At 39.6% G+C, this 25,745-nt stretch overlaps 1 protein-coding gene across 1 annotated transcript in view; it reads left to right on the top strand.

The window, feature by feature from the left end:
* The window catches only part of LOC138165102 (volume-regulated anion channel subunit LRRC8C), a 105,291-nt gene extending 95,852 nt beyond the window's left edge, over nucleotides 1-9,439 (top strand). Inside the window, exon 3 of the mRNA XM_069093271.1 lies at nucleotides 1,729-9,439. Coding sequence (XP_068949372.1) covers nucleotides 1,729-4,002 — 2,274 coding nt within the window. The 3' untranslated portion in view covers nucleotides 4,003-9,439. The remainder of the gene's footprint in view (nucleotides 1-1,728) is intronic.
* The last annotated feature ends 16,306 nt before the right edge of the window (nucleotides 9,440-25,745 follow it).

Here is a 25,745-nt window from a genome sequence, read left to right as displayed (position 1 = left end):
GTATTATAAAATTATTATAAGTAAAAGGAAAATGGCCAGTGGTAACATAGGATCTTGCCATCCTCTCCTTCTTCATTCTAACTGAATCAGATTCTGTTAGCCAGGTCTTCCTAACTGGTCCATCTTTGATGCTAAAATCCTCTCTTCCAGCTATCTTCTCTGTCACAAGTCTTGGGTCTTTTGTCCCAACCCATGGGGTTCCATGGGCTGACCCACCAAGCAGTCAGTTATCACTTATTGAGCCTACTGTGTGTTACAACAACATTGTACAAGGACCACATTTGATAGACTTAGCTCTTTTCAACAATACAATGATCTAAGACAATTCCAAAAGACTCATGATGGAAAATGCTGTCCATATCCAGAGAAAGAACTATGGCATCTCAATGCAGATGGAAGCGTACCCTTTTTTCTCTTTTATTCTTTCTCATGTTTTTTTTTCCTTTTGTTCTGATTCATCTTTCACAACATGATTAATGTGGAAATATGTTTAATATGATTGTACATGTATAGCCTATATCAGATTGCTTGCCATCGTGGGAGGAAGGAGGGAGAAAAAAATTTGGAACTCAATGTTATAAAAGTAAATGCTAAAAACTATCTTTACATGTAATTGGAAAAAATAAAATACTATGAAGTGGAAACAAACAAGCAAACCAAAAAAAAAAAGCCAAGCTCTGTGCTAAGCTCTGGGTATACAAAGAAAGGCAAAAAAAACCAAAACAAAACCTGCCCCCAAGGAGCTTGCAGTCTAATAGAGGAGACAGCATGAGAACAACCATGTCCAAATAAGATATATACAAGAAAAATTGAAGAGTCAGTGTAGGGAAGGTACCAGAGTTCAATGGGGTTTGGGAAGGCTTCTTGTAAAAGGTAGGATTTGGGCTAGGACTTGAAGCCAGGAAGCAGAGATGAGGAGGGGGAGTATTCTAGGAGTGAGGGCATTTAGCCTACTAATGTACCTAGGTGCATTAAACATGCTGAGCTCTTGGGGAGGGAGTAAAAGCCATGTGTTAAAAAAAAAAAAAAACAAAGGCTTACCCTGGTGAAAAAAATTCCTTCGGCAATAGACTTGGGTTTGATTTTTTTTCCTATAATTTCAATGCAAAAGAGCTAAGTTAGTCTTGTTTTAGGGAATAGCAACTTCCCAGCAATTATAGCTATTCACCAGTAGATTGGCCTGCTTCGGAGAATTAGAGGTTTCCCCTCCCTTGAACTGTTCAATAAAGAACGAATGACTACTTGTCAGGTATGTTACCTTTCAAGTACTGGCTGGACGACGCAGTCTCCGAGGGTACCTGTCCAACACTGAGATACTGTGTATCAGTAATGAGAGTCCAGCATTTCCTTTTCTCACCCAGGTAGGCAGAGAGCAAATATGGAAGATAGGACTAGATGTGTTCCTCCAGAGAGAGTCATGGAAAAGTGGCTAAAGCCCTGCATAACAGAGGCACTTGGTGGTATGGTGACTAGTGACCTAGACTTGGGAGTCAGGATAGGTTCAAATCCCTGCTCAGACACATAGCTTTGTGACTCTAGTAACATCAACTAGCCACTCTATACCTCAGTTTCCCCATCTGTAAAATGAGGGGGTTGTTCTTGATGGCCTCTCTAAGGTTCCTTCCAGGTCCAAATCTCTAATCCTTTAAGCAGTTTTATGTGTTGATTTCCCAACACAGACAAGTCCTTGGGGCAGTATAATTTGAAAATATCATTTCTATGTTTCAGGTAATGCAAGACAAGATAATCTGCCTCCCCAAAACCATACAAGCTTCTCAGAACCACTCTTCCCTCCCTAACACATCTCATAGCATGGACACTTCGACACCACCGCCTCCCCCACAACCATCTGCCAGCCCTGCAACTGTGGAAATGAAGGGGCGAAAGACTGACTTGGACCTCCAGCAGTACAGCTTTATAAACCAGATATGTTACGAGAAGGCCCTCCACTGGTATGCCAAGTACTTCCCTTACCTCGTCCTCATCCATACCCTCATCTTCATGCTTTGCAGCAACTTTTGGTTCAAGTTTCCAGGCTCCAGCTCAAAGATAGAACACTTCATTTCCATCCTGGGGAAGTGTTTCGACTCTCCTTGGACTACCAGGGCTTTATCTGAGGTGTCTGGGGAAGATTCTGAAGAAAAAGATAACAGGAAGAACAACTTACAAAAGGCACCTTATCCCTCCCAGACAGCTACTGATAACACCTTGGTCAAATCTCAGTCGTTAAAGTCCATACCTGAGAAGTTTGTGGTTGACAAGACCTCCGCTGGGGCACTGGATAAGAAGGAAGGTGAGCAAGCCAAGGCCCTCTTTGAAAAGGTAAAGAAGTTCAGGATGCATGTGGAAGAAGGAGACATTCTTTACAGCATGTACGTTCGCCAGACTGTCCTAAAAGTACTCAAATTCCTGATCATCATTGGTTATAATAGCGCCCTGGTTCCCAAAGTCCAGTTTACAGTCAGCTGTGACATTGACATTCAGGACATGACTGGGTATAAACACTTCTCCTGCAATCACACCATGGCACACTTATTCTCAAAACTTTCCTTTTGCTACTTATGTTTTGTAAGCATCTATGGACTAACGTGCCTTTACACTTTATATTGGCTATTCTACCGGTCCCTAAAGGAATATTCTTTTGAGTATGTTAGGCAAGAAACGGGAATTGATGATATACCAGATGTGAAAAATGATTTTGCTTTTCTGCTCCATATGATCGATCAATATGACCCTCTCTACTCTAAAAGGTTTGCGGTGTTCCTGTCCGAAGTCAGTGAAAACAAATTGAAACAGTTGAACTTAAATAATGAGTGGACAGTTGACAAACTGAGACAGAAGCTGCAGGTGAATGCCCAGAACCGCCTGGAGTTGCCCTTGATCATGCTCTCTGGCCTTCCAGACACCGTCTTTGACATCACTGAACTGCAGTCTTTGAAACTTGAAATAATCCAAAATGTCATGATCCCAGCCACCATCGCCCAACTCAGCAATCTCCAGGAGCTCTCTTTGCACCAGTGCTCTGTCAAAATCCACAGTGCTGCTTTGAGCTTCCTGAAAGAAAACCTGAAGATCTTGAGTGTCAAATTTGATGACTTCCGAGAGTTGCCCCCCTGGTTGTACAGCCTCAGGAATCTGGAGGAACTCTACTTGTACGGTTCTCTGGGTCATGACATCTCCAGGAACATCACTCTTGAATCTCTGCGGGAACTTAAAAACCTGAAAGTTCTCTTACTCAAAAGCAACATCTCCAAAATTCCACAAGCTGTCGTGGATGTTTCCAGCCACCTTCAGAAAATGTACATCCATAACAATGGCACCAAGCTCGTCATGCTCAACAACCTGAAGAAAATGACCAACCTGACGGAGCTGGAGCTGGTCCACTGTGATCTGGAGCGCATCCCCCATGCCATCTTCAGCCTGCTCAGCCTCCAGGAACTGGACTTGAAGGAAAACAACCTCAAATCCATAGAAGAAATCATGAGCTTTCAGCACCTTCGGAAGCTGACGGTTCTCAAACTGTGGCATAACAGCATCGCCTACATCCCGGAGCATATCAAAAAGCTCACCAGCCTGGAGCGCCTGACTTTTAGTTACAATAAAATAGAGGTGCTGCCTTCTCACCTCTTTCTATGCAACAAAATCAGACACTTAGATCTGTCTTTCAATGACATTCGGTTTATCCCACCGGAAATAGGAGTGCTGCAGAGTTTACAGTATTTTTCCATCACTTCTAACAAAGTGGAGAGCCTCCCTGATGAATTGTATTTCTGTAAGAAACTGAAAACTTTGAAGATTGGAAAAAATAACTTATCGGTCCTTTCACCAAAAATCGGGAACTTAGTATTCCTCACCACTTTGGAGGTCAAAGGCAATCAATTAGAAGTCCTCCCTCCAGAACTCGGTGACTGCCGGGCGCTGAAGCGCTCTGGCTTTATTGTGGAAGATATACTGTTTGAAACGCTACCTTCTGATATTCGGGAGCAAATGAAAGCAGAATAACTTAACTTTCTTCAAAGTTTGACTGAAACATGCTTCTACCAAATACATTATAAATAACTAGGTAGTCTAATGCCTTTACTTTTTTTTTCTTTTTCACACAAAACAAAATGTACAGACAGATTTAAAGTAAGGAGTACATATATTTTTAATAAAAATTTACTTGTATTTTTTCAATGTTAATATTTTAAAATTTTATTTGTCCTGGAAACTAACATCCCTTTATCATTGTTTTGTACTGGCAAAAACAGCTAGTCCCATCTGCTGGGTTTTTTGTTTTGTTTTGTTTACGTTAGGTTTATTCTCAAGGAAAGGAAGGAATTTGGAAATGTACCATGTTGTGGATTATTTGCAATAGATGAAGTTATTTTGCTAAGAGCAAATATAGGTCCAAGGTCTTTCTCTTGTTTGATGTACCAAGTAGTCTTGCAAGGGATGCAGGTCATTTTCCTCTTACCATCTGGCCTTTCCATTGACAGGATTCATTGGTTCTCCTTCTTTAAAGAATTGGAAAGAATTAAATTTAATTAGAATTAAAGAACCATTCATAAAGAACCAATTCATTGGTTCTCTTTCTGCTCAGATGAAACTGAAGTGAGTGGGTACAGTAGCAAGAGGCACACAGATATAAAGTCTCCATTAAACACTTACTGTATCCCGCCACCCCAAACAGTGTTGGTGGGATTGCAGAAGAGGTGCAATTGCCTTTGAATGGTGGAGGATTGCTAGTGAAAGAAGAAAGCTGCCTTCAGTTATTGGTGTCATAGGGTAGCTAGAGTTGAATGGATTTGTACTTTTTGATAATTATTTTTAAAAATCAAATTTTCCAATGAAATTCTCAGTGGTTTGTTTATCCTTTGGATCTTGATGCTGCTGTGTAGCACTGGTAAACAACCTTTGACAGACTCAATTTATTTTAATATTTTAATTGGTAATGGAATTAAAAATCATGAAATTAGAAGCCTGCTTTTTCAGTAACTCAATCATCTGTAAAATCTTCATATGTGGGTACATTAGATAGGAAATTTTACCTACTAAAACTATGCTCAATAGCCAGTAAACTCCACTGTTTCTTTCCTTCCTTTTGGGCACTGTGGCAATTGTAATCTATTTAAGTTTTGCCCCTTGCCCCCAAATAAATGAAAGGCTATAAAATAATCTGTTTATATATTAATCAATTTCCCTCCAAGCCTTTCTTCTCTGTGAACATACAGATGGCTGCTGGTTTTTTCAGGCACAGGAAACCTATCTGCCATGCTCACCTTAGAGTAGGATCTCTTCCTAAATGATTCTGTTACTTTTGTTTTCTTTTAAGTGTGAATAAATTGTTAAGTGGTTTTCACTTAGCAGATTTTGCCTGATGGTCGATATTGGCCCTTTATTCTTGCACTTAGTAATGCAGAAATATTCGGATCTCTTTGCAAAAAGTGTCGATGGACTCTTAAGCTTTGTTATAAGAAGATACAAAAATGACGTTTGAATAAATCGTGATTGGTCATAAGACCTTTGTCATAGTACCAAATTTTCATTGCACTGAGTACTCACTAGTCCAGTGGAGCTCCTCTGACTTACATCGAAGTCAAAGAGAAAAGTGGTGGATGGCCTCAGAAACCTTGCTTTAAAAACTAGTCATTCAACTGATAATTCAGCAGCTTAATGGTAATCTGCTATGGACTGCATCGATAGGAGCTATTCAACATGTATGTGTATCACTGCTTCCACTCTCCAGTTGGGTGCCATATTGAAGAAACACTTTGCATTGTTCTATTCACCTAATGATCTAACCAAAGTGATGCTACAGGGCCTGCTGAATATTCAGTGTTTCTGAATGCCAACTGGCCAGCTTACTCACATGAGGCTGGGCATTGAGGGTTAAAAACTCTGTGTGTTTGAAGTGGTCTTGTGTTTACATTTTCTCCCCAATTAACCATTCACTTCCAGAATGTTCTTGTGGTCCCTATAGATACTAGTTGTGAAGATTATATATTGTATTTAGAAATGTTGTGTACTTTGTGATTTGAAGGTTTTTAAACTTCCAGGGAAGATTTTTTTTTTTTTGGCCACCAAGAAGAACAAACTAATCCTATTCCAGAAGTCAGGACCCCAATGGAACCTGGGAAGGGGGTGCTGTATTTTTCTGAATTATAGGCATAGGTTTGCTTTTACATGTAGCTCTTTCAAAAAAAAGTGCCATCAAGTTTAAAAGCTTATTTAAAAGCAACAATTCCACTTTCTAGGTCTATAAGCATTTATTTAGTACCTGCTGTGGGCATGAGGCATTTCCATCACTTATACCAATTTTGGCAGAATTGTAATGCCAAATCAGTTTAGCTTATTTTTTTATTTGTAACGAGCTATTACAAGCTCCCTTACCTGCCAAAATGAGTCTGATAATAATAATAATAATCATCATTAAATTAGTTTTTAATATGAAACAGCACTAAGCCTTTTCAGCTCTGGCTTAAAAAGTAAATGTGTAGATATTTCTATGGGGACAGGTGGAGGGGCCTTCCCCACCTGAAGACATACAATACACAGACCTAGATATTTCCTGATTTCTCTTTTTTAGCGTTCCAATTTCCCAGTTCACATTTGTTAATTAAAAAAAAAAAGTTTGGCCTTTATTAAAGAAAACTCAGGTAAATAAGTAGCTTGGCTTTCCTAAGGCCATTTTAGTCATCTGTGGGGTCAATGTATGCCCCCATTTTCAGCATTGTAGAAGTGCTCTTGGTAGATATCTCCCCTCCATAGGACCTATAGGAGGCTGCCTATGTAAATATACAGGCACCCTATGTTTTCAGCTGTTTAAACCTGCATACTCACAATGGCGAACTATTTGTTGTGTAGAGTAACACTCTAAGAGCAGACGTTCCTTTCATTGAGGCAGCACATATGCCACATTTCCAAGTGAAGCCAGTCTAGGAATTAGCTCACCAGTGGCTCTGCAGATGGGTGATGATCTTGACCACATGGTCTCTGACTACAAGATTTGGGGAAATAATTAGTAAAACTCTTGGGATTACATGAACACAATTTTCACTTCTGCCATTTGCGGCATGGTTCCTAGCCCATTAAATCACCTATGGTGCTAATCTAGACTGGCCTTCACAATTTGTGCTATTATACACTCATCATAAAGAAAAAAAAATTATTATTGTAAATATCCCTTCTGCTAATTCCTAAATAGGAAGTGTGATTCAGTGCAAAGAACCCTGGCTATGCAGTCATTCAAATGATGCCTCTGATATTTGACACCAGGACAGCCTAGGAGAAATTTCACCTCCTCAGTTCTCAGTATCATTGTCTGGAAAATGAGGGGATTAGACTAGATGTCCTCAGAGGTCATGACTTTCCGATTCTAGATCTATGAACTATGAGCATAGAGGACCAGTCTTGGAGTAATGAAGGCCTGGGTTCAAGTCCTTCCTCTGATAACACCCTAGCTTGGCAGCTACAGGTGGCCACCTTAACATCTCAGTGCCTCTGGGAGACTCTAAGACCATAAGTTAGGATGAGTAGCCAACCCTTACCTAGGAGGAGGGGAAGTCTCCACATTGAGTCTTACCAGAAAAAGACCCAAAAAAGTGACCTTTCTTTCATATCTCTTGGGTCAGGGCCCTACCTAACCTGAGGAGAGGGCATGAAATATCCCAAAAGGCTCAGCCTAGAAAAGAAATGCCTGCAGGGGGACATCAGAGTTGCCTTCAAGGGCTGTCATGCAAGAAAGATTAGACTGATTCTACCTGGCCCCAAAAGACAGGGCTAGAAGCAATGAGTAGAAACTGCTTAGGGACAAATTTAATTTTCATGTTAGCAAGAAACCTTTCCCACAATCAGCTCTCCAAAAACACTCAGTTGTGAGTGAGTGGACTCTTCCTCCTTGGAGAGCTTCAAGCAAAAGGTAGAAGACCACTTGTTGGCAACGGTGCCAAGGGACTCTTGTTCATGGATTAGCTGGCCTCTTGGGTCCCTTCCAGCAAGAGTCTGTGACTGAGTCCAGATTGCTTGGGATGAGGCAAATAGAGAAGGACTAACTGGCGCCTGTCTTACCCTGAAGATTTGTTATTATTTCTAATATGAATCAGAAATAACTTGACTGACTTATGGATGTGCTTTTAGCAACATTTTCTGTGCCACCCCCTTAAAAAAAGTGCACGAGATGGATATAACTGTACTTCACTTGCCAAAAGTCGAGGTAAAAAATACAGGCTTGTATATCCCTTCCATGGAAATGATTTCTCCTAACCAGATCTCTGTATTTATCACCTATCAAGCAATCATTCAATCCAACAACCATTTATAAATAAGCACTACACATCAAACACTGTACAAGGCAAAAATAAAATAAGAATGAAATATTTCCTGACCTCAAGGAGCTTATGTTCTATGGAAATGAAATGATCAATCAAGATCTACTGATATTAACCATGTAACAAACCATCCATCATTATGAAGAATTTTACCAAAACTCTGGAGTAGTCAGCGAATATATTTCGGCATAAATGCTTGCTTTTTGAAGCCCCATTTAAAGTTCATAGTAAATCTGTAATGTTATTCCCCATCAGATTCTATTAATGGTAAAATTTGACCTCTTAGATTAACATTCCACCATGGCATTGCCAAATTAGCATCACAATGTAATTAAATGGCTAGCTAGGAGGTTGTGTCTTGGGTCCCTAAATCCTTGGTACTGGAAATTACTTTGCACTCAGAGAAACCATAGAATGGATGTCCTTTTGGTTCTTCAGAATGGATAAACCTCACTGGTGGAAGGTGAGTATCTCTTTAGAGTGTGAGCTCCTTGAGGGCAGGGGCTGTCTTTTGCATCTTTGTATCCCCAGCACTTAGCACAGTGCCTAACATATAGTAGGTGCTTAATAAATATTAACTGACTGACTCTGGAAGCTTAAGCATACCATATCTGCCCAGCATCATCGCCCTTTTCCCCAATAGCCCCTAGGCACCAAGTGTCCACTGGTCCTTAGTCTTCCCAGATGACAGTGCTTGGCAGTATAAAAAAATAAACATTTTAAGAAGACTTTTTGTGTCAAATCTCTGTAAAATAATAAAAGAGAATGGAGATGGTGTGGTCTTGGTTTTATTTGATTGGCAGCTATTTGATAAGTTATGTCCTATGAATTCTGCTTCCTCTGTATCATCTCCCACTCAGTTTCTCCTTTAAGGGGATATTTTTGTTTTTGAAGGGCTATATCTGGTGAGCTCAATCCTTCTTTGCATTCTCCAGACATCAGTGTGTGTGCCCATATTGTCAAATTCTAAAAAGATCTCCAAGACTGTCAAGGAAAGTCGGGAAGTTGACATGACGGAGAATCATCTTAAACCTATGGCAAAAAGTGTCTTAATATCATTGACCGTGTTGTATTATATTGCAGTACAGTTCCAACAACATAAGTGAAATAAAACTTTTTCTAATTTAAAATGGATATTTGTCTTTTTTCTGGAGGGGGGTAGAGAGAAGGAGGAGGTTTGTCTTTTCTATATCTGTGGTTCCCAAAGGTGGGGAAGGGGGAAGGTTAGTACTTATAAGTACTTTAAATACAAGGCAATCTAAGGAAGGAACAACCACTTGTGACTGGAGACTGGGGAACCACTTTGAAATTTTCATAGCAAGAGGTAATGTAATATAGTGTGAAGAGTCTTGGCCTTGAAGTCAGAGGAGACCTAGGTTCATGAAATTGCTGTATTTCAGAATTAGAGGAGGCCTCAGTGACCATGGAGCACCGTGCAGATCTGAAAACAGAATCCTTGCTGCAGAACACCCAACAAGTGGTCATCCAGCTTAGGCTGAAGACAACCTTTCCAGGCAGTTGCCTCCCTCTTGGAAGGCTCTATTGGTCAGTTTTTCCTTACATCAAGTCAAAATTTGTCTCTTAACCACTTCTACACATTGCTCCCAGTTGTGCTTTCAGGGGCTAGATGCCCTGATTCCATTCCCAATTGATGACAATTACCATGTATGTCCCTCTTGAGCCTTCTTATCTCCAGGCTAAACATGCCCAGTTTGTTTGGTTGTTGCTTTTTTAATTGATCCTCAGATGACATAACTTGAGGCCTTACACTATCCTATTTGCTCGCCTCTGGATGCTTTCCAGCTTGGCCATTTCATTCCTAATCCCTAGAACTAACAGATTTGCTAAAGATGTGGTTCCACAAGGGTGGGGTACAGCAGAACTATCACGGCTTTATTCCTGAAAGCAATTCTTGTTTTAATGCAGCCCAGGTTTGCATTTGTTTTTTAATCACACAGTTGAGACATACTATATTTACAACACAAAACTACCTATAACCCACGATGCAGAATGCCAGTTTGGGGGCTTACAAATCAGTGTTCAAACCCCTAAACTGTCTCTTTTTGGCTTGCTTCATTCCAGCTCAGAATTGCCTCTGGGAGCTGAGGTCTAGGTCTTCACAGATGTTGGTCTTTTTTTTTTTTTTTTAAGCAATCAGGGTTAAGTAACTTGCTCAAGGTTACACGGCCAGTTATTATTTCTGGGTGTGGTGCTGAGTATCTGAGCCCGGATTTGATCCAGGTCATCCCGACACTGGAGCCGGTGCTCTTACTCGCTGAGCCACCTGGCCGCCCCTAAGCAATTGGGGTTGAGTAACTTGCTCAAGGTTACACGGCCAGGTGTTAAATGTTGGTCTTTTTAAAAAATTTTTTTAATTTTGACTCTCACATAAATTGGATTTAAGTGAGGCAACATTTCATGAAGGTTGGCCTCACTCTCTTCCTGAGTCATTGGAGTCCAGTGGCAAGACAAAAGTCAAGAGGATTGGCGATAGCTCAGGATGCACTGGATGATCTTGGCATCTTCAATGTCTAACCAAGCTCTAAGTGCTATGCAGTGGCTGCTTCTCCTACCTTCATGGCCTATTGGAACAAACTGTTCACATCTGTCTACATCTGGGAAGTCTTCACATGCTTGGGGTAGACATCCCACCCCAACTCACCTATAGGTTTGAGGCCTATTGGCTGCCCTCAACTGGTTTAGCCCAGTCTGCCAAGACGGTTTTACTGGGGTGTGGCTGCTATCCATGCTACAGCTTCTTGGAGACACAGGTGAGAGTTGGGTGGCAGGTAGACACCAAAGGTGGAAAGAAGTCCTGAAAAGGGCTTGGCAAGCCCTCACATCAGAGGTACTCATCTTCCCTGAACACCCGTACACACCAGATGTTGGTAAAAGGATCTCTCAATCCCATACAAGAATTCAAGATAACAATGCATATACTGGACAAAAGATAGCCTTTATTCTACCCCTCACATCAAAATGCAGAAAACATATCCAGAATGCAATGTAACCAGGGAGCCATCAATATATTTATCCTCCCTCTCTAGAACCACTCCAGAGCCCAATCCAAGCATTTACCCTTATAATACAATCCTGAGGGTGTGGATTTCTCTCAAAGAGAATCAAGGCAATTCTCAACATTCTAGTGAATTCCAGTTTGCTCTAAAGACCCCTCCATTCATTGAGCTTTAATGTATGTTGCTGAGGGCTTGAATTTCCACAGAACATCAATGAATAAGAGAGGCTACCCTCTTTGCCCTCAGATTTGTACTATCAAAATAATTTACAGTAATAGTGGAGGCAGAATCTAGGTCTTTGGTTTAACTATATTATGACTTTAGTCTCTTGTTTTTCATGGGGCAGGGGTGGGGGAAAGAGAGTAGGAAGAAACATGATATCCATTATCATCCTCTCCAAGAAGCTGGTGATGCCTAGGATTGCCCCTCTGTAGAGGACTGGATCCCAGGATTCTCATATTAGGAGTTGCTAGAGAAGAAAAGCTGACATTGCACAGGACATCCTCTTTCTCTTTCTAGAAGACTGGGTTCTGGGATCAAGCTGACCTGAAACTCCCCAGTTCTCTATCCAGGAGGTTGAAATTCATTCATTCTCACCATTTGGTCCACATGATTTCTATTTCCTTGGCTGTCATGTGACTGGGAATATGGATGTCTCAATCACTGCTTCTCCTAGGCTTGATCCTTGGTCCCCATGGACTGCTGGTTCAGGAAAGATACCTTGGAATTACATCGATGAGGACTCATGGAACTCCAGTGTATTTCTGCCCCAGCACAATTGTTATTGGTTCTGGAGTATGGGGAGGGGTTAATAAGGGAATCCTTGGGATTCAGATCCACTCTTATTTCCACTGTCTCTAGTCCCAAAGAGAGAGAGAGAGAAAGAGGGCCAAAAAATCGATGATAAGTACTCATTTATTTACACCTCCTATATTTATCTTCCTGTTACTCACAATGTAAAAACATTTCTGTTATCTCTAATTGTCTAGCAAGAGTAGAGGGTTCTTTGGTTGCTGATCTGGTTGTAATAATGTACACATTGCATTTCCAAGGGAATCCAAAGAAGCTCATCAGCTGCTTCACAGATGTTTGGTATTCTTGACTGGCAGGGTCCTCAAATGCAAATTTGTTTCTAATTTAGAAAAAAAAAACTTCAAATTTCTTGGCCCAATGCATTCCCTATGGTGCTAATGTCTTGGATCCCCTCAATTTATTCTTTGTTTTATCCTCATTCTTCAAAAAAATGTTAGTAAATATCCCCACAAATAAGCCTTTGGCAGAGTCCCTTTTGTAGGTCAGTACAGAGGAGTGGCTTCTCCTGCAACAGGAGCTCCAACAGAAGTCCTAGGCAGCCAAGTCATCCCTAGTCACTGATGCATCATCCGTCAGGTGCCCAGTGGTACATCTGAACCTTTCAAAGGAAGACACAACGTCCCGAACAAAGGCTAGCCTCCTTGTAAGCCCCCCAAGCTGATCAGAAAAGTCCTCTACTCTTCTTCCTGCCTCCAGGATTTTTTTTTCAGGCAAACTTCTCTATGCTACTGGAACTAATGAAGTGGACTTTTTTTTTTACCCAAAAGTAATATTTTATATTTCTTATTCTATTCAGCCTAAAACCTTAAGGTTTTCAAAAATCTGTTTGGATCCTGATTCTATCATCCACTATGTTAGCTATCCCTCCTGGCTCTGGGTCATCTCAAAAACTGATGATGTCTTTAATTCAAGTCATTATTAAAAAGATTACACAGCACCATCCAGATCTCAGGGGCATTCATTCGACTGGGTATCTTCCAAGTTGACATTAAGCTATTAATAGCTATTCCTTGAGTCCACCATATAACCATGATCAAATCCATCTAATTGTACTATTATCTAGCCCATCTATCTCCATCTTTTCCACAAGAATCTAATGAGAGACTTTATCAAACACTTAACTAAAATTTAAATGTTATCATTGTCATTTTTAGTCATGTCTGACTCTTCTTGAAATAATTTGGGGTTTTCTTGGCAAAGATCCTGGAGTGGTTTGCCATTTCCTTTTCCAGCTCATTTACAGATGAGGAAACTAAGGCAAACAGGGTTAAGTGACTTGCCCAGGGTCACACAGCTAGTTAATGTCTGAGGCTATATTTGAACTCAAGAAGATGTCTTCCTGACTCTATCCATTGTGCCACCCAACTGCCTAAAATTTAAGTACCTATGTATTTAATTTTATGTATGTTTGTATATATATGCACATACACATATATGTATATGTGTGTATATCTAAAATACACACAGGAATGTACCATTGCATATATTATTAATATATATTTTACACACATGTATAGTATTATTAATATTATATACCATCCTTGGATCTCACAGCTGAGTAACCCTGTCAAATAAAGAAAATTTATCTGTTCCAACCTGTTCTTAGAAACATGCTAGCTCTTTTAAAACACTCTTTGCTTTTCTAGATATCATTAGCCATCTCTTTAATGATAAATTCTAAAGAAAAGTAATTTCAAATTGAGCTAAAGATCAAAGTGACTGAAATGTCCATACCCTTTGATACAACTATTCCCCTGGTAGGTATATACTATACCCCAGAGAAGCCCATGATTTTTTCCAAAGGTTTCATAGACAGCAACATAACTACAGCAGCACTTTTGGGGAAGAGCAAAGAACTGGAAACCAAATAAGTGCCCTTTGATTGAAAAATAGCAGAAAAAGTTATAGAAATGTCACATTTCTATACTGTAAGAAATTCTAGATATGATGAATTCAGATAATCCTGGGAAGACTTAGATAAACTAATACAAAATGAAGTAGGTAGAACCAGGAAAACAACATTACCAATGACTACAGCAATGTCAATGGAAAGAATAACAGTTACAAAGCAATTGAAACTGAATGCTATAAGATGATAATGATAGAACTTGGTCCCAAAGAGAAAGAAGTCACTTTCCTCCCTTTTTTGAAAAGGTGGGACACTATGGGTGTGGAACAGGACAACTAATGCCACACTTTTTCAATTTTTTATGCTGTCCACAATCATTTATTAAGTGCTTATTATATATTATTACAGTTTTTAATTTATTAAGTCAGTTGATTTTTTTTTTAAGCAATCGCGGTTAAGTAACTAGCTCAAGGTTACATGGTCAGTTATTTCTGGGTGTGGTGCTGAGTGTCTGAGCCCGGGATTCGACCTCCAGGTGATCCCAACACTGGAGCTGGTGCTCTCACTTGCTGAGCCACCTGGCCGCCCCTAAGTCAGTTGATTTTGCTCAACTGCTATCCTGCCCCCCTTTTCCTGCAGAGATGGGACACGGATACATTGGGAAGTAGAAGTGATGTAAAAGTAAAATATATCAATAAATATAGAATCAGAATCATTTATACAATGACTTCAGCCTTCTAAAGAAAAAAGCAATTGTGAAAGACTTAACCATGATCAACACAATGACCGATTATGTTTCTAGAATAGTGTTAGAAATGGAGGGTCACTCATCCTCCTTTCAGGTTTCATATTGACTTAGTTTTCAAAAATAATATCATCTAGATTTTATTTTATTAAATATTTCCTTTGCTGCACTTGGGAGTGTAGCCAGGCTTATACTCCTTTGACTCCTCTTCTCCAGAAGATTGATGATATTGAATCTTGCTTCCCAACTCTTGGAAATGAATTAGAGGTAAAGTAAGAGACATTCATTTTCAGATGAAGCCAAATGTATAAACCATTTTGCATCACTGTGCTTATTTGTTACAAGGAAGGACTTTTCTTTTAAATTTTTTTTGGAGGGGGAGTGAATTGGGGGAATAATAGTGATACTAGAAAAAAAGCCAAGAAGAGAATGCCAATAAATCCTTAAAAATAAACAAAATAAAGCAGAAGGAAATTCAGGAGTCATAGACATGTGGGGTAATGTTGAGATTATGTTAATTTTTAATTATGCCTCCCAAAGGTGCATATCTAAGGGGGTTGATTTTTACTAGTCTCTGAAGTTGGCATTAAGGTCACCCTCCTTGGAGAGCAACAAAACCAAGACTCTGGATGGCACCTCAGGGTGGTTGATTCAATTCAACAATGAAATGGCTACCGCTGCTGTGCATCACAGTAGTCTTGTAATATGAAGAGTTGTGGTAGAAGAGAGATTAAACTGATTTTTTCTGGAACAGGGGATAGAACCAGGAGACATGGATTTACACAGAGCTTATATCAACCTTAATGTCAGGAAAATGCTTCCTATCCATTAGAGCTAATTAAGAGTAGAAACATTGCATCTGGATGTTATAGATCCATCTCCACTTTCCTTAGCCCACACCTCCATATGAGAAATCCAAGAAGAAAGAAGATGACTACTTTTAAAGTATATTGTAATGGGGAATTGGAAGGGGGGATGGGAGTGTAGATGGCTACAGAACTCCCTTCTAGCTGAGATTGTATCATTCTGTTCCCACCTCAAAAAAACCCCAATATATAGGTATTACAAGAAAAAAAAACTACATATGTTCACAGTTACATGTGCAATCTACCTTTTTATCATTCTTTGCATATTGAAACGTTCACTTCATTGACATTTATTCATAATAAAGTTTGTAATAAAAAAGTTCTCAATAAGTTCATAATTTTAAAAAGGTTTTAAAAATAAGCTTAAGTACCTAACACATGGTAGAGACTTGATAAATTCTTGTTGAGTGAAGGGCTTGGATTAGAAGATTTCCTTAGAGATCACTGCCTGCCCTTTCTTGTCCTAGACTTTCTCACTTCTTTTGCTTCTTCCTTTACCCTTTCCCTGCCTCTCCCCCACCCCCGTCATTCTTCCATCCCCTTTCTTCTTTCTCAGCTGCTACCTAGGCTTCTGCCAACCACCAAGTCCCTAATCCCTATTCCTTACTATAAGGGGAAGGTGAGTATTTGATTCCTACCTCCCTTAACAGTTGATATAATCACAGAAATCAAAGGGCATGTAACAGAAGCAATAGAGTGTTATTATATTAACAAAGTGAAAAGTCGTGTTAACACCCTGTCGTCTTTTTATTAAGTCTGGAAGAATTTTCCTAGATAGAATGTGGAGTACTGTCATTGACTAAAGATTGGTGGCATCTTGAAAAGCTGAGCCCACCAGCTCTTAGAAAATAGCTTTAGGAAAGACCTCTGGTATCAAGTAAGAAAAGTGAATATGGACCGGAGAGAGAACCAATCCTAGCAATCAAAAGTTGGCCTGCAGAGAGCCCTGGGTTCAAATCCTGACTCATATTACTTGGGTGGCCTTAGAAAAGTCATTTAAGCTCTATGGGCCTCAGTTCCTTCTTCTTAAAATGACAGGGCAAAATAAAATGACCCCTATGGTTTCTTCCATCTCTAGGTCTGTGATTCTTTTATCCTATAATGTCTACATTTCTTTCTAGCTATAAACGATGATCCTAGCCATTTCCCCTTCATGGTAGAACCTTCTGTCTGACACTCACTCCAATTTATCCTGAATAGCTCATTTGTACACAGTAGTTTCCATGCTGTCTCTTCCATTAGACTGTAAGCTTAATAAGGGCAGGAACTATTTTTTCCTTTCTTTGTATCCCCAGTGCTTATCAAACAGTGCCTGGCATATAAGTGCATAATAAATGCTTGTTGACTTGATTTTATACACTATAAGGCAATTGGTGCTTCTGGAGATGACTAATTTATGAGGAAGTTATCAGCATCATCATTAGCAGTCTACTATAAAGCCATCTCTAAGATGGAACTCTGAATACTCTTTCCCATAGTTATGTTGACAGTGTTTAGGTTCTAGAGTACCCTTTTTTATGGATAGTTCACTAGTAACTCATAGTCTTAGAGAACTGACCAAGGCATTGAGAGTTGAAATGACTTGCCCAGGGCCACACAGCAAATTGGCCAAAATCGTGCCTACATCCTCCTGATTGCAAAGTCAGTCTTCTCTCCACTATTCCAGGTTGCCTCTCTTAGAGTACTCTTAGTACATGACCAGATTATATGTCAGACAGCTATGTGGCACAGTGGATAGAGAGCCTGGCCAGGAGTCAGGAAGACTCATCCCCCTAAGTTCAAATCTGGCTTCAGACACTTACTAGGTATGTGACCCTGGATAAGTCACTTAACCTTACTGTTTGGCTCAGTTTCCTCATCTGTAAAATGAATTGAAAAAGGAAATGGCAAACTACTTCATTATCTTTGCCAAGAAAACCCCAAAAGGGGTCACAAAGAGTTGGACCCGACTAACAACAGCAATATCATATGTACTTTGTAGGCTGGATGGGCTCTTGTGAGCAGGCCTAGGAACCTTAATTCCCAGGGTGTAGCATTGTTTATTTGGAAGTTCCAAATTACAATGAATTTATTTTAAAATGAACTCTTGGAACATAGTCCCAACTGAGTTGCCTATGCAATGCAAATGACATAATTGTGATGCATAAGCTGATTCTCAGAGTTTCCTTTTTGTTTATTCAAGATCTGAAGGGCAGAGAAAGAAACCCAACTATACAGTTCTTGAAAGTTTGAACCTGAAGATGAAGGAGATTGTAAAGGAGCAGATGGCTTCCCTTGATGAATTCTAGTCACTCAGCCTAGATGAACAGAAAACTGCTTTTCATTTTGTATTTATATCCTGTCTCCACCAAACACACACACTCAGGACAGTGCTTTATACACAATAGGCAATTAATGAATGTTTGATATCGAACCCCAAGTTTTCATTGTGAACACCAAAACCCAAAACCAGAATTTGTTCTAAGAAACAGACAAATGATTAGGTCGGGTTCACATTTTTATTTCTCTTGAGCTGGCTTGACATGCATTGCATGGCAGTCCAAACCAAAACTGGACCCCCCCCCTCAAGGGGGCCAGTTCAGAACCGGCTGGATTTGGGATTTGAGGGTGCAGGGTTATATGCCCTTTGAAAAGTAGGTGTTCCCAAGGGGTGCTAATCAACTCTGATTGGTCAAAACACTGGAAGGTGGGCTATATTAAAAGGAGGTCTTGAGTATATGTGACTTAGGTCACCTAATACCTTTTCAACTATAGGGGCTATCATCCGCCATCATTCTATCTTCAGAGGAAATACTTGTCCTATCAGACCAGCTCTTCCATCATGCCAGACCACTCCCAATCTGGGGCTTTCTAGGCAGCAGGATCTGTTTCCACCTAAACCTGAGCAGATTAAATCAATTCAGGCCTGGGTTGGAGTTTGACCTGGATAAGAAGATTCAATACAATCTAATCATCACTAATGTCCTTCTAAAGGAGAGACTAAATTTGTAAGGGGAAGGGGGCTGGGGGAAACTGCTCAGCCTCTAAGACATGGATTACTAAGATTTAAAATCATTATTCACATTGATTAATTGAACTGATTTGTCAACACCTGGGAAAGCTGCTACAGGACTAAGAAAAGCCATATACTGTCCTACTTTTCAAAGAAAAAAAAAGAGGAGGGATAAGGATGGAGCCTGCACACCATTGAGCTTGATTTAGGTTCCTGGCAAGGAGTATTAAAAAGAGGAAGTGGTCATCTCAAAGAGCCTGCCTGGCTTTATCAAGTACTGATCATGCCAGACTGACCTCATTTCCTTTTTTGACAGGGTTACTGATCAAGGGAGTTTGGGAGATACAGTTTAACTTGATTTCAACAAAGTATTTGACCGAGCATTTCCTGCTACTGTTAGGAAGAAGAAATGTCAGGGAGACAATAGTTAGGGAGCATTTAGAACTACTTAAATGACCAAAACCAAAAAGTAATTTAATATATTAATATCAATGTGGAGAGAGATGCTTAATGATATGCCTCAGGAATCTGGGCTTGGCTCTATCAAAAATGTGGGTACAAGACATAAATGGGATCTTTATCCAGTTTACAAATGATGCAAAACTATAATTCCTAACCCTTCTAATGACAGTCAGGCTCCTACAAAAATCTTCACACATTATAACAATGCTCAGAGTCTTAAAAGAGAATATTTAATAGGGATAAATGCACAATGTTTTATATGTGCATGTATGACTATAGAAGTGATCATTTTAAAAGATCTGGGAGTTTTAGTGGATTGTAACTTCAATCAATCAATCAACAAGTATTTATTAGGCATCCAGTATGTACTGGAGATTCAAAGATGAAAAGGAAACAGACTTCGCCCTCAAAGAGTTTATATGCTATTAGAAGACATTTGTAATGGTCCTTATGGCAAGGCTTGGACTAGCTGCCTCAAAAGGGGCCCTAAGTCATTAAGGACTCGGAGTTATATTGTTTCCCTTTGTGGGAAGAGAGGAAGCTAATACAAAATCAGAGAATGGGATCAGCAGCTTACAGTGAGTTTTAAGGTTCTATTGAGAGAGGAGAGGAACTAGAAAGAAGGGAGGTAGCAGGCTTCCCCAACACAGGACTGTAGGAGCAACCTGGTGACATCACCCTCATTGGGAGATTAGAGAGGCAAAAAGTAAAGTGGAAAGATTTATAAAACTGTTGTTGTTTTTTTATTTCCAGCCCTCAGAAGGCTGGAATGCTGAGGGATAAAAAGTAGAATGCAAGAACTGGCATGCCTTGTTCTCTTCCCAACCCTTATTGCATACAACTGATACCCATTTTTAGGTATAGTGTGCCCCCATTTGTAGGCATAGTCTCTTATTGTGTAAACATTGTATCTGATGGATCTAATTTTATTTCTCATTAATACCTGTGTTTGAACCCGTACTTTGCTGTTCCTTTCATCTCTTTGTTCATGGAATAAGGAAAGGTGATCTTTCCTAGTGAAAAACAGGGATCCCAACCCCTAGACCATTGTTGGAGAATTTTCTCTTATTTGGGCTATATATCATCACTTCATAACTGCACTTTCAAGGACAGACTTACTAAAAAGTTTGGCCTCAGGGGTGGCCAGGTAGCACAGCAAGTAAGAGCACCGGCCCCAGTGTCGGGATGACTTGGGGATCAAATCCGGGCTCAGATACTTAGCACCACACCCAGAAATAACTGGCCGTGTAACCTTGAGCAAGTTACTTAACCCCAATTGCTTGAAAAAAAAAGTTGGCCTCTTAAATCTGCCCCATCAGACCACAAAAGCTTGCTGTAGTGACCCATAGGGTTACATAAGTGTATACAAATAAATACAAGATAATTTGGGGAGAGAGCATCAGCAGCTTGGGGTTGAGGGGGAAGCATTTAAGAGAACCATCATCATCATGAGTCAACACTATGACTTGTTAGTCAAGAAGCTAATGAAGTCTGGACCAGGTAAGAGCAGCATGGGATTCAGAATGAGGCAGGTTATAGGTCCTTTATCATCATGCCTTCCATCTCTATGATTATATGATACTTTTGACTGTGTTTAATTTTGGCTTTCACATTTTAAGAAGGAAATTGACAAATTCCTCTAGAAAGTCCTCTTCTGCCAACTCATTGTGGCATGGAGGTGAGCCTAGGTTCTCAAACGCTATATACCAGGGTAGTCAAAGTTCTGGTAAGTTCCACAAAGCTGGGAAGTATGGTTGGAAGTATAGTCCCAGCAACATAGACAGCTTGCTGAGGACCAGTTGAGCTAAGTATGGAAAAGCTTGTTACCAGTTCATTAGTCACATGGTGATGAATTTCTTTAACTATGGCAAACCACAAAACAAAAATACAAGATGGTGTCATGAGGTTCCCTTCTATTTCTGCAGTTACTGGTGTTGAGGATGCTATGAATCCTGCCATTTTTAGGTAGCCTATTTTAGGTAGCTGTTGGTGCTCTAGACATGAGATCCTTATCTAGGGACCAAAGAATCCAGGGTGGAGAACCTGTGACCTTGAAGCCCATTGACTGAATCCAAATTTCACAGAATTTGTTCTGTGAAGTTTGGATTTAGCCAAAGGGTCCCATCCCTGGACTAGACATACTGCTGAAGGAGTTGAATCAGATCAAATTTGACATTCTTCATTTAAAATTTTGTATTTATTTCATTAAACTTTCCCAAATACATGTAAAAAAAATTAACATTCACTTTTTTTTTAAAAGCAATGGGGGTTAAGTAACTTGCTCAAGGTTACACGACCAGTAATTTTGTGTGGGTGTTAAGTATCTGAGGCCGGAAGCGATCCCAGGTTTCCCGACTCTGGGTCCGGCTCTCTTACTCACTGCTCTACCTGGCCACCCCTAACCTTCACTTTTGAAAATTTTGAGTTCCAAATTCTCTCCCGTCCAAGCCATTGAATAGGCAAGCAATATGATATCAATTATACATGTGAGGTCACGCAAAAAAAATTTCCATATTAGCTATGTTGCAATAGAGAACAGAGAGAGAGAAGTAAAGAAAGTAAAAAAATATATATATACTTCAATCTGCACCTAGACTTCATCAGTTCCCTCTCCATAGTTGAGTGAAATTTTTCATCATGGGTCCTTTGGAATTGTATTAGATAATTGTCTTGATCAAAGTAGCTAAGATTTTCACAGTCGATCATTGCTACAATATTGCTATTACTGTGTGCAATATTCTCCTGGTTCTACTCACTTCAATTGGCATCAATTCATATAAATCTTCCCAACAAAATTGACATTCTTGCTAGAAGTAAAACCAGAAAGCAAATGGAACTTGCAACTAAAAGGAAGAATGGGGCATAAATTCTCTTTGTAAAATCAAATAAGAGTCAATTAAATAGGTTTTACTAGGTGATCAAAGGCAACACAAAACATCATTTCTCAGCTATTACAATGTTTCTGCTAAGTGTTTTTAAATAGACCACCATGAAGATCATTGTATCTTACTTGCTGACATCGAAGGTAGATAAATCATGCAAAGAACTTATTTGATAAGATCCTCCAAATTAAATCAACATGTACTTTACTGACAATGAAAAGCTTGACATAGGGGAGGATGTTGAGAAATATGTAGACAAGCATAGTCACAGGAATAAAAATGAAGGAACAAACACTTTTAGATAATACAAAAGTTTCACACCTATAAATCACGAATACATATTTTCTTCAATAAGAAAATCAAGTGACACCAGACATGGAAAGCACCAAATCGCATATTTAATAACAGGAAATGACAGTTTAGTCATATGAGTGTTCTATTTGAATCAACTGTTTATATGTAGTCAGATCACAAACATGTTAGAGATCAAAATCAGTACTAGGCTAGAAAAAAAAATTTTAAGAGAGGATAAAAAGGTGTACAGTTGAAACAATTCCAACCTGGCCAAAGTAAGGAAACATTCAAAAAAAAGGGTTGGAGGGGAACAGTCAAAGAACAGAGATTGTTGCAGATTGCCTCCATTTCCTAAGGAGCTTTCATCAATTTAAATCAAGGATACAATGAGGTGACTCAAAAAGCCTAGAAACCACCTCAACCAGCTAACACTTGATCTTCTTGCCAAGTAGGGTGATATGGTAGCCATGGTTACCACTGGTTTGAAATGAAAACTAATCTGTAAAATCTTACAGTACTTGTTGGATGAGTATGAGCAGTATTACCTCATAAAAAAATAAGCAATGGGGAGGAAAGAAAATTGTAGAATACCTGGTGAGAGACCCACCTGAGCTGAATTATCTTAAGGATATTTAAGGGTGAAATTTGAGAAGACAACTAACAGGTAAAAAAAGGAAAAGAATCCCTTAAGATTCCTATAGCAAAACATTTTTTAATCAACAATGACAATGGAGATCCCCCAGATTAGGACATCACAATCTCTAATGTGCCACAAAATGGAAATTATACCGAAGAAAACAAAAGTGGGAAGAACAGGGGGAAACTAGACCCAGTAAACCCAGAGGAAGTATGTGTTGGAGGCAACACAAAATTTTGAGGGTGTGGAGGGATTTATTTCCAAGATCTCTAAAAGAGAGAGGATGCTGAACACTTGGGGAAAAAATCATGGAACTTATTACAAAGAGAAAAGACAAGTGAGAAAATATCACCATATGCCTAATTCTCATTTCTATAGAATCTTCATGCTAGCAACATGCACTCCTTGCATCAAGCACATCTTTGATAAAAGCATGAAGCCTTTCAAAATGATTTTCTGCAGCACACCACATTGTGATAGACTCACAATTGACTGAAACATACAGAAGACACAAGACCAAGTGTGTTTATTATGGTGATCACAAAGAGCCAGCCAGCCTCATGATGATCAGGTCATGCCAGGCTAATCTGATTTCCTTTTATGATAGGGTTGCTAGGCTAATACATTAAGGGGATATCATGGGCATGATTCACCCAGGTTTTAGCAAAGTGATCAATTGTCTTGTGCTGTTTTTATGGAAAAGATGTGGGCTAAATAATAGTAGAGTTAGGCATTTTCAGAGCTGATTAAATGGCTAAACTTGACTTGGAAGGCATTCTCCAGTGAAGTGTTCCAGTGATCTCTGGCTGTGTGCTGCCTAATGTTTTTTTGTCTTTGTTTTTTTTACCAAAGACAGATAAAAGTATAGATAGTGTATTTGTTAAATTTGTGGATAGCACAGATTGTAGAGGGTTAGCTACTGTAGTGGAAGATGGTCAGGACCCTAACAAGTCTCAACAGACTACATAGCATTGAATCAAAAAAGATAAATTTTCACCAGAATACATGAAAAGTCATACACTTGGGTTTGATAAATCAAGTTCATACAGACAAGATAAAGGAATGCATGGTTAGGCAGCTACTCTTCTTCTGACAAAGATTTAAAGCTTTCATGGATTATAAACTCAGTCTGAGTCAATAATGTGATAAGGGTATCAAGAAAAGTAATGCAGTCTTGGGCAGCATTAAGAGAAGCATAGATTCCAGGACTAGGGATGCTATTACCCCGGATTCTGTCCCAGATTCAACCACATCTTAAGAATTGTGTTCAATTCTGGGCACCACATTTCAAACAGACATTGATAAACTGAAGTGTCCAGTTTGGTACAGACTTGTGACCCATTTGGGCTTTTCTTGGCAAAGATACTAGATTGGTTTGCTATTTCCTTCTCCAGTTCATTTTTATAGATGAGGAAACTGAGGCAAACAGGATTAAGTGACTTGCCCAGGGTCACAGAACTAGTTAATGTTTGAATTCAGATTTGAACTCAAGATGAGTCTTCCTGGCCAGGTGCTCTATCGACTGCGCCATCTAGCTGCCCTACATGGAAAACTTTAATTTGGCTGTAGGTTTGTAAAGGTCATGGGCAACATGGATCTGAAAAGAGATACCATGTTTTCTTCTGTAAGTAGGGGGTGGAGGGAGGGGCTGGTGCCAAAGCACGGAATGGTCATTTGTTTTAAGTTAGGAAAGTAAATATTTATTTCTTAACCCTCACCAGGTCCTTGCCTCCAGCATATCCAAGGATGATTCATGGGTTTCCTCCTGTTTACTTTCCAAGTTCCCAATTTAACAATAGTAGCATGCTAATATGGTTACTGTGCATTCTTAAGCTTGACTTTCGTGAGGGAGTTTTTAGCATGCTTAGATAAGAGCTTCGAAAAACCCAGGGTTCTCCACTTCAGTCTAAACACTCCATCTAAACATTTCATCACTAAAAAGGGGGAAGATAGAGAATCTCTTTCCTCTTTTTATCTCATTTACTCTTCTCCAGGTGGAGGCCAAGGACAGTCTTAGATGTCAAATATCAGCTCAAAGAAGAAGGCTCAAAACCAGCATGTCTGAAACATGCAGTAACCAGGATTGGTTTTTCTATCGAGCAAAAAAAAATTCCTACATAATGGGGAAACTTTCCCTACCAATGATGGCTTCAATCAATAGTAAATTTTCTTTATTTTTCTTAATCTTATGAACACTACTGAGAAGAAACCTGTTTTAAACAACCAAATCCTTCCCTCACTGTATAATGTTTAGATAGTTCTATCAATTAGGATATATGGGAAAAAAAGTGACAAAATTATCAAACCCTTTGATCCCTTAGTCCTACTACTGGGCATATGCTCCCAAATAAGTAAAAGATGGAAATAGATGTTTATAGATGGACTTATTGTGGTAGCAAGAGACTAGAAAGAAAGTGGATGCCCATCAACTGGGAAATAACTGATGATATAAATGATATATGACTATGAAGGATATTACTGGGCAGCTAGGTGGCACTGTGGGTAGAGCACCAGGCCTGGAGTCAGGAAGAACTGAGTACAAATCCTGCCTCAAACACTTAGTAATTGGGTGACCCTGAGCAAATCACTTAACCCCATTTGCCTCAGTTTCCTCATCTGTAAAATGAGCTGGAGGAGGAAATGGCAAACCACTCCAGTATCCTTGCCAAGAAAGCCCTAAATGGGGTCACGGAGAATCAGACACAAGTGAAAGACTGAACAACAAAAAGAAATGATTAATGTGAGAAATTCAGAGAAAATGTGAAGATGTGTGTGAACTGGCACAGAGGGTCTAAACCTGTGATTATGTGACGTAGAGCGGAAAAAGCAATCAGCAAGGTAGGCAATGACTATAGCCATGCGAATGAAAAGGTCTTGGC

This window comes from Petaurus breviceps, unplaced genomic scaffold, assembly GCF_028583685.1.
Source record: "Petaurus breviceps papuanus isolate PSGF00001 unplaced genomic scaffold, PetGlider_PUasm1.0 207, whole genome shotgun sequence".
In the NCBI taxonomy this organism is placed as follows: domain Eukaryota; kingdom Metazoa; phylum Chordata; class Mammalia; order Diprotodontia; family Petauridae; genus Petaurus; species Petaurus breviceps.
The sequence above is the reverse complement of the archived record's forward strand: the minus strand, read 5'-3'. Positions and strand labels throughout refer to the sequence as shown.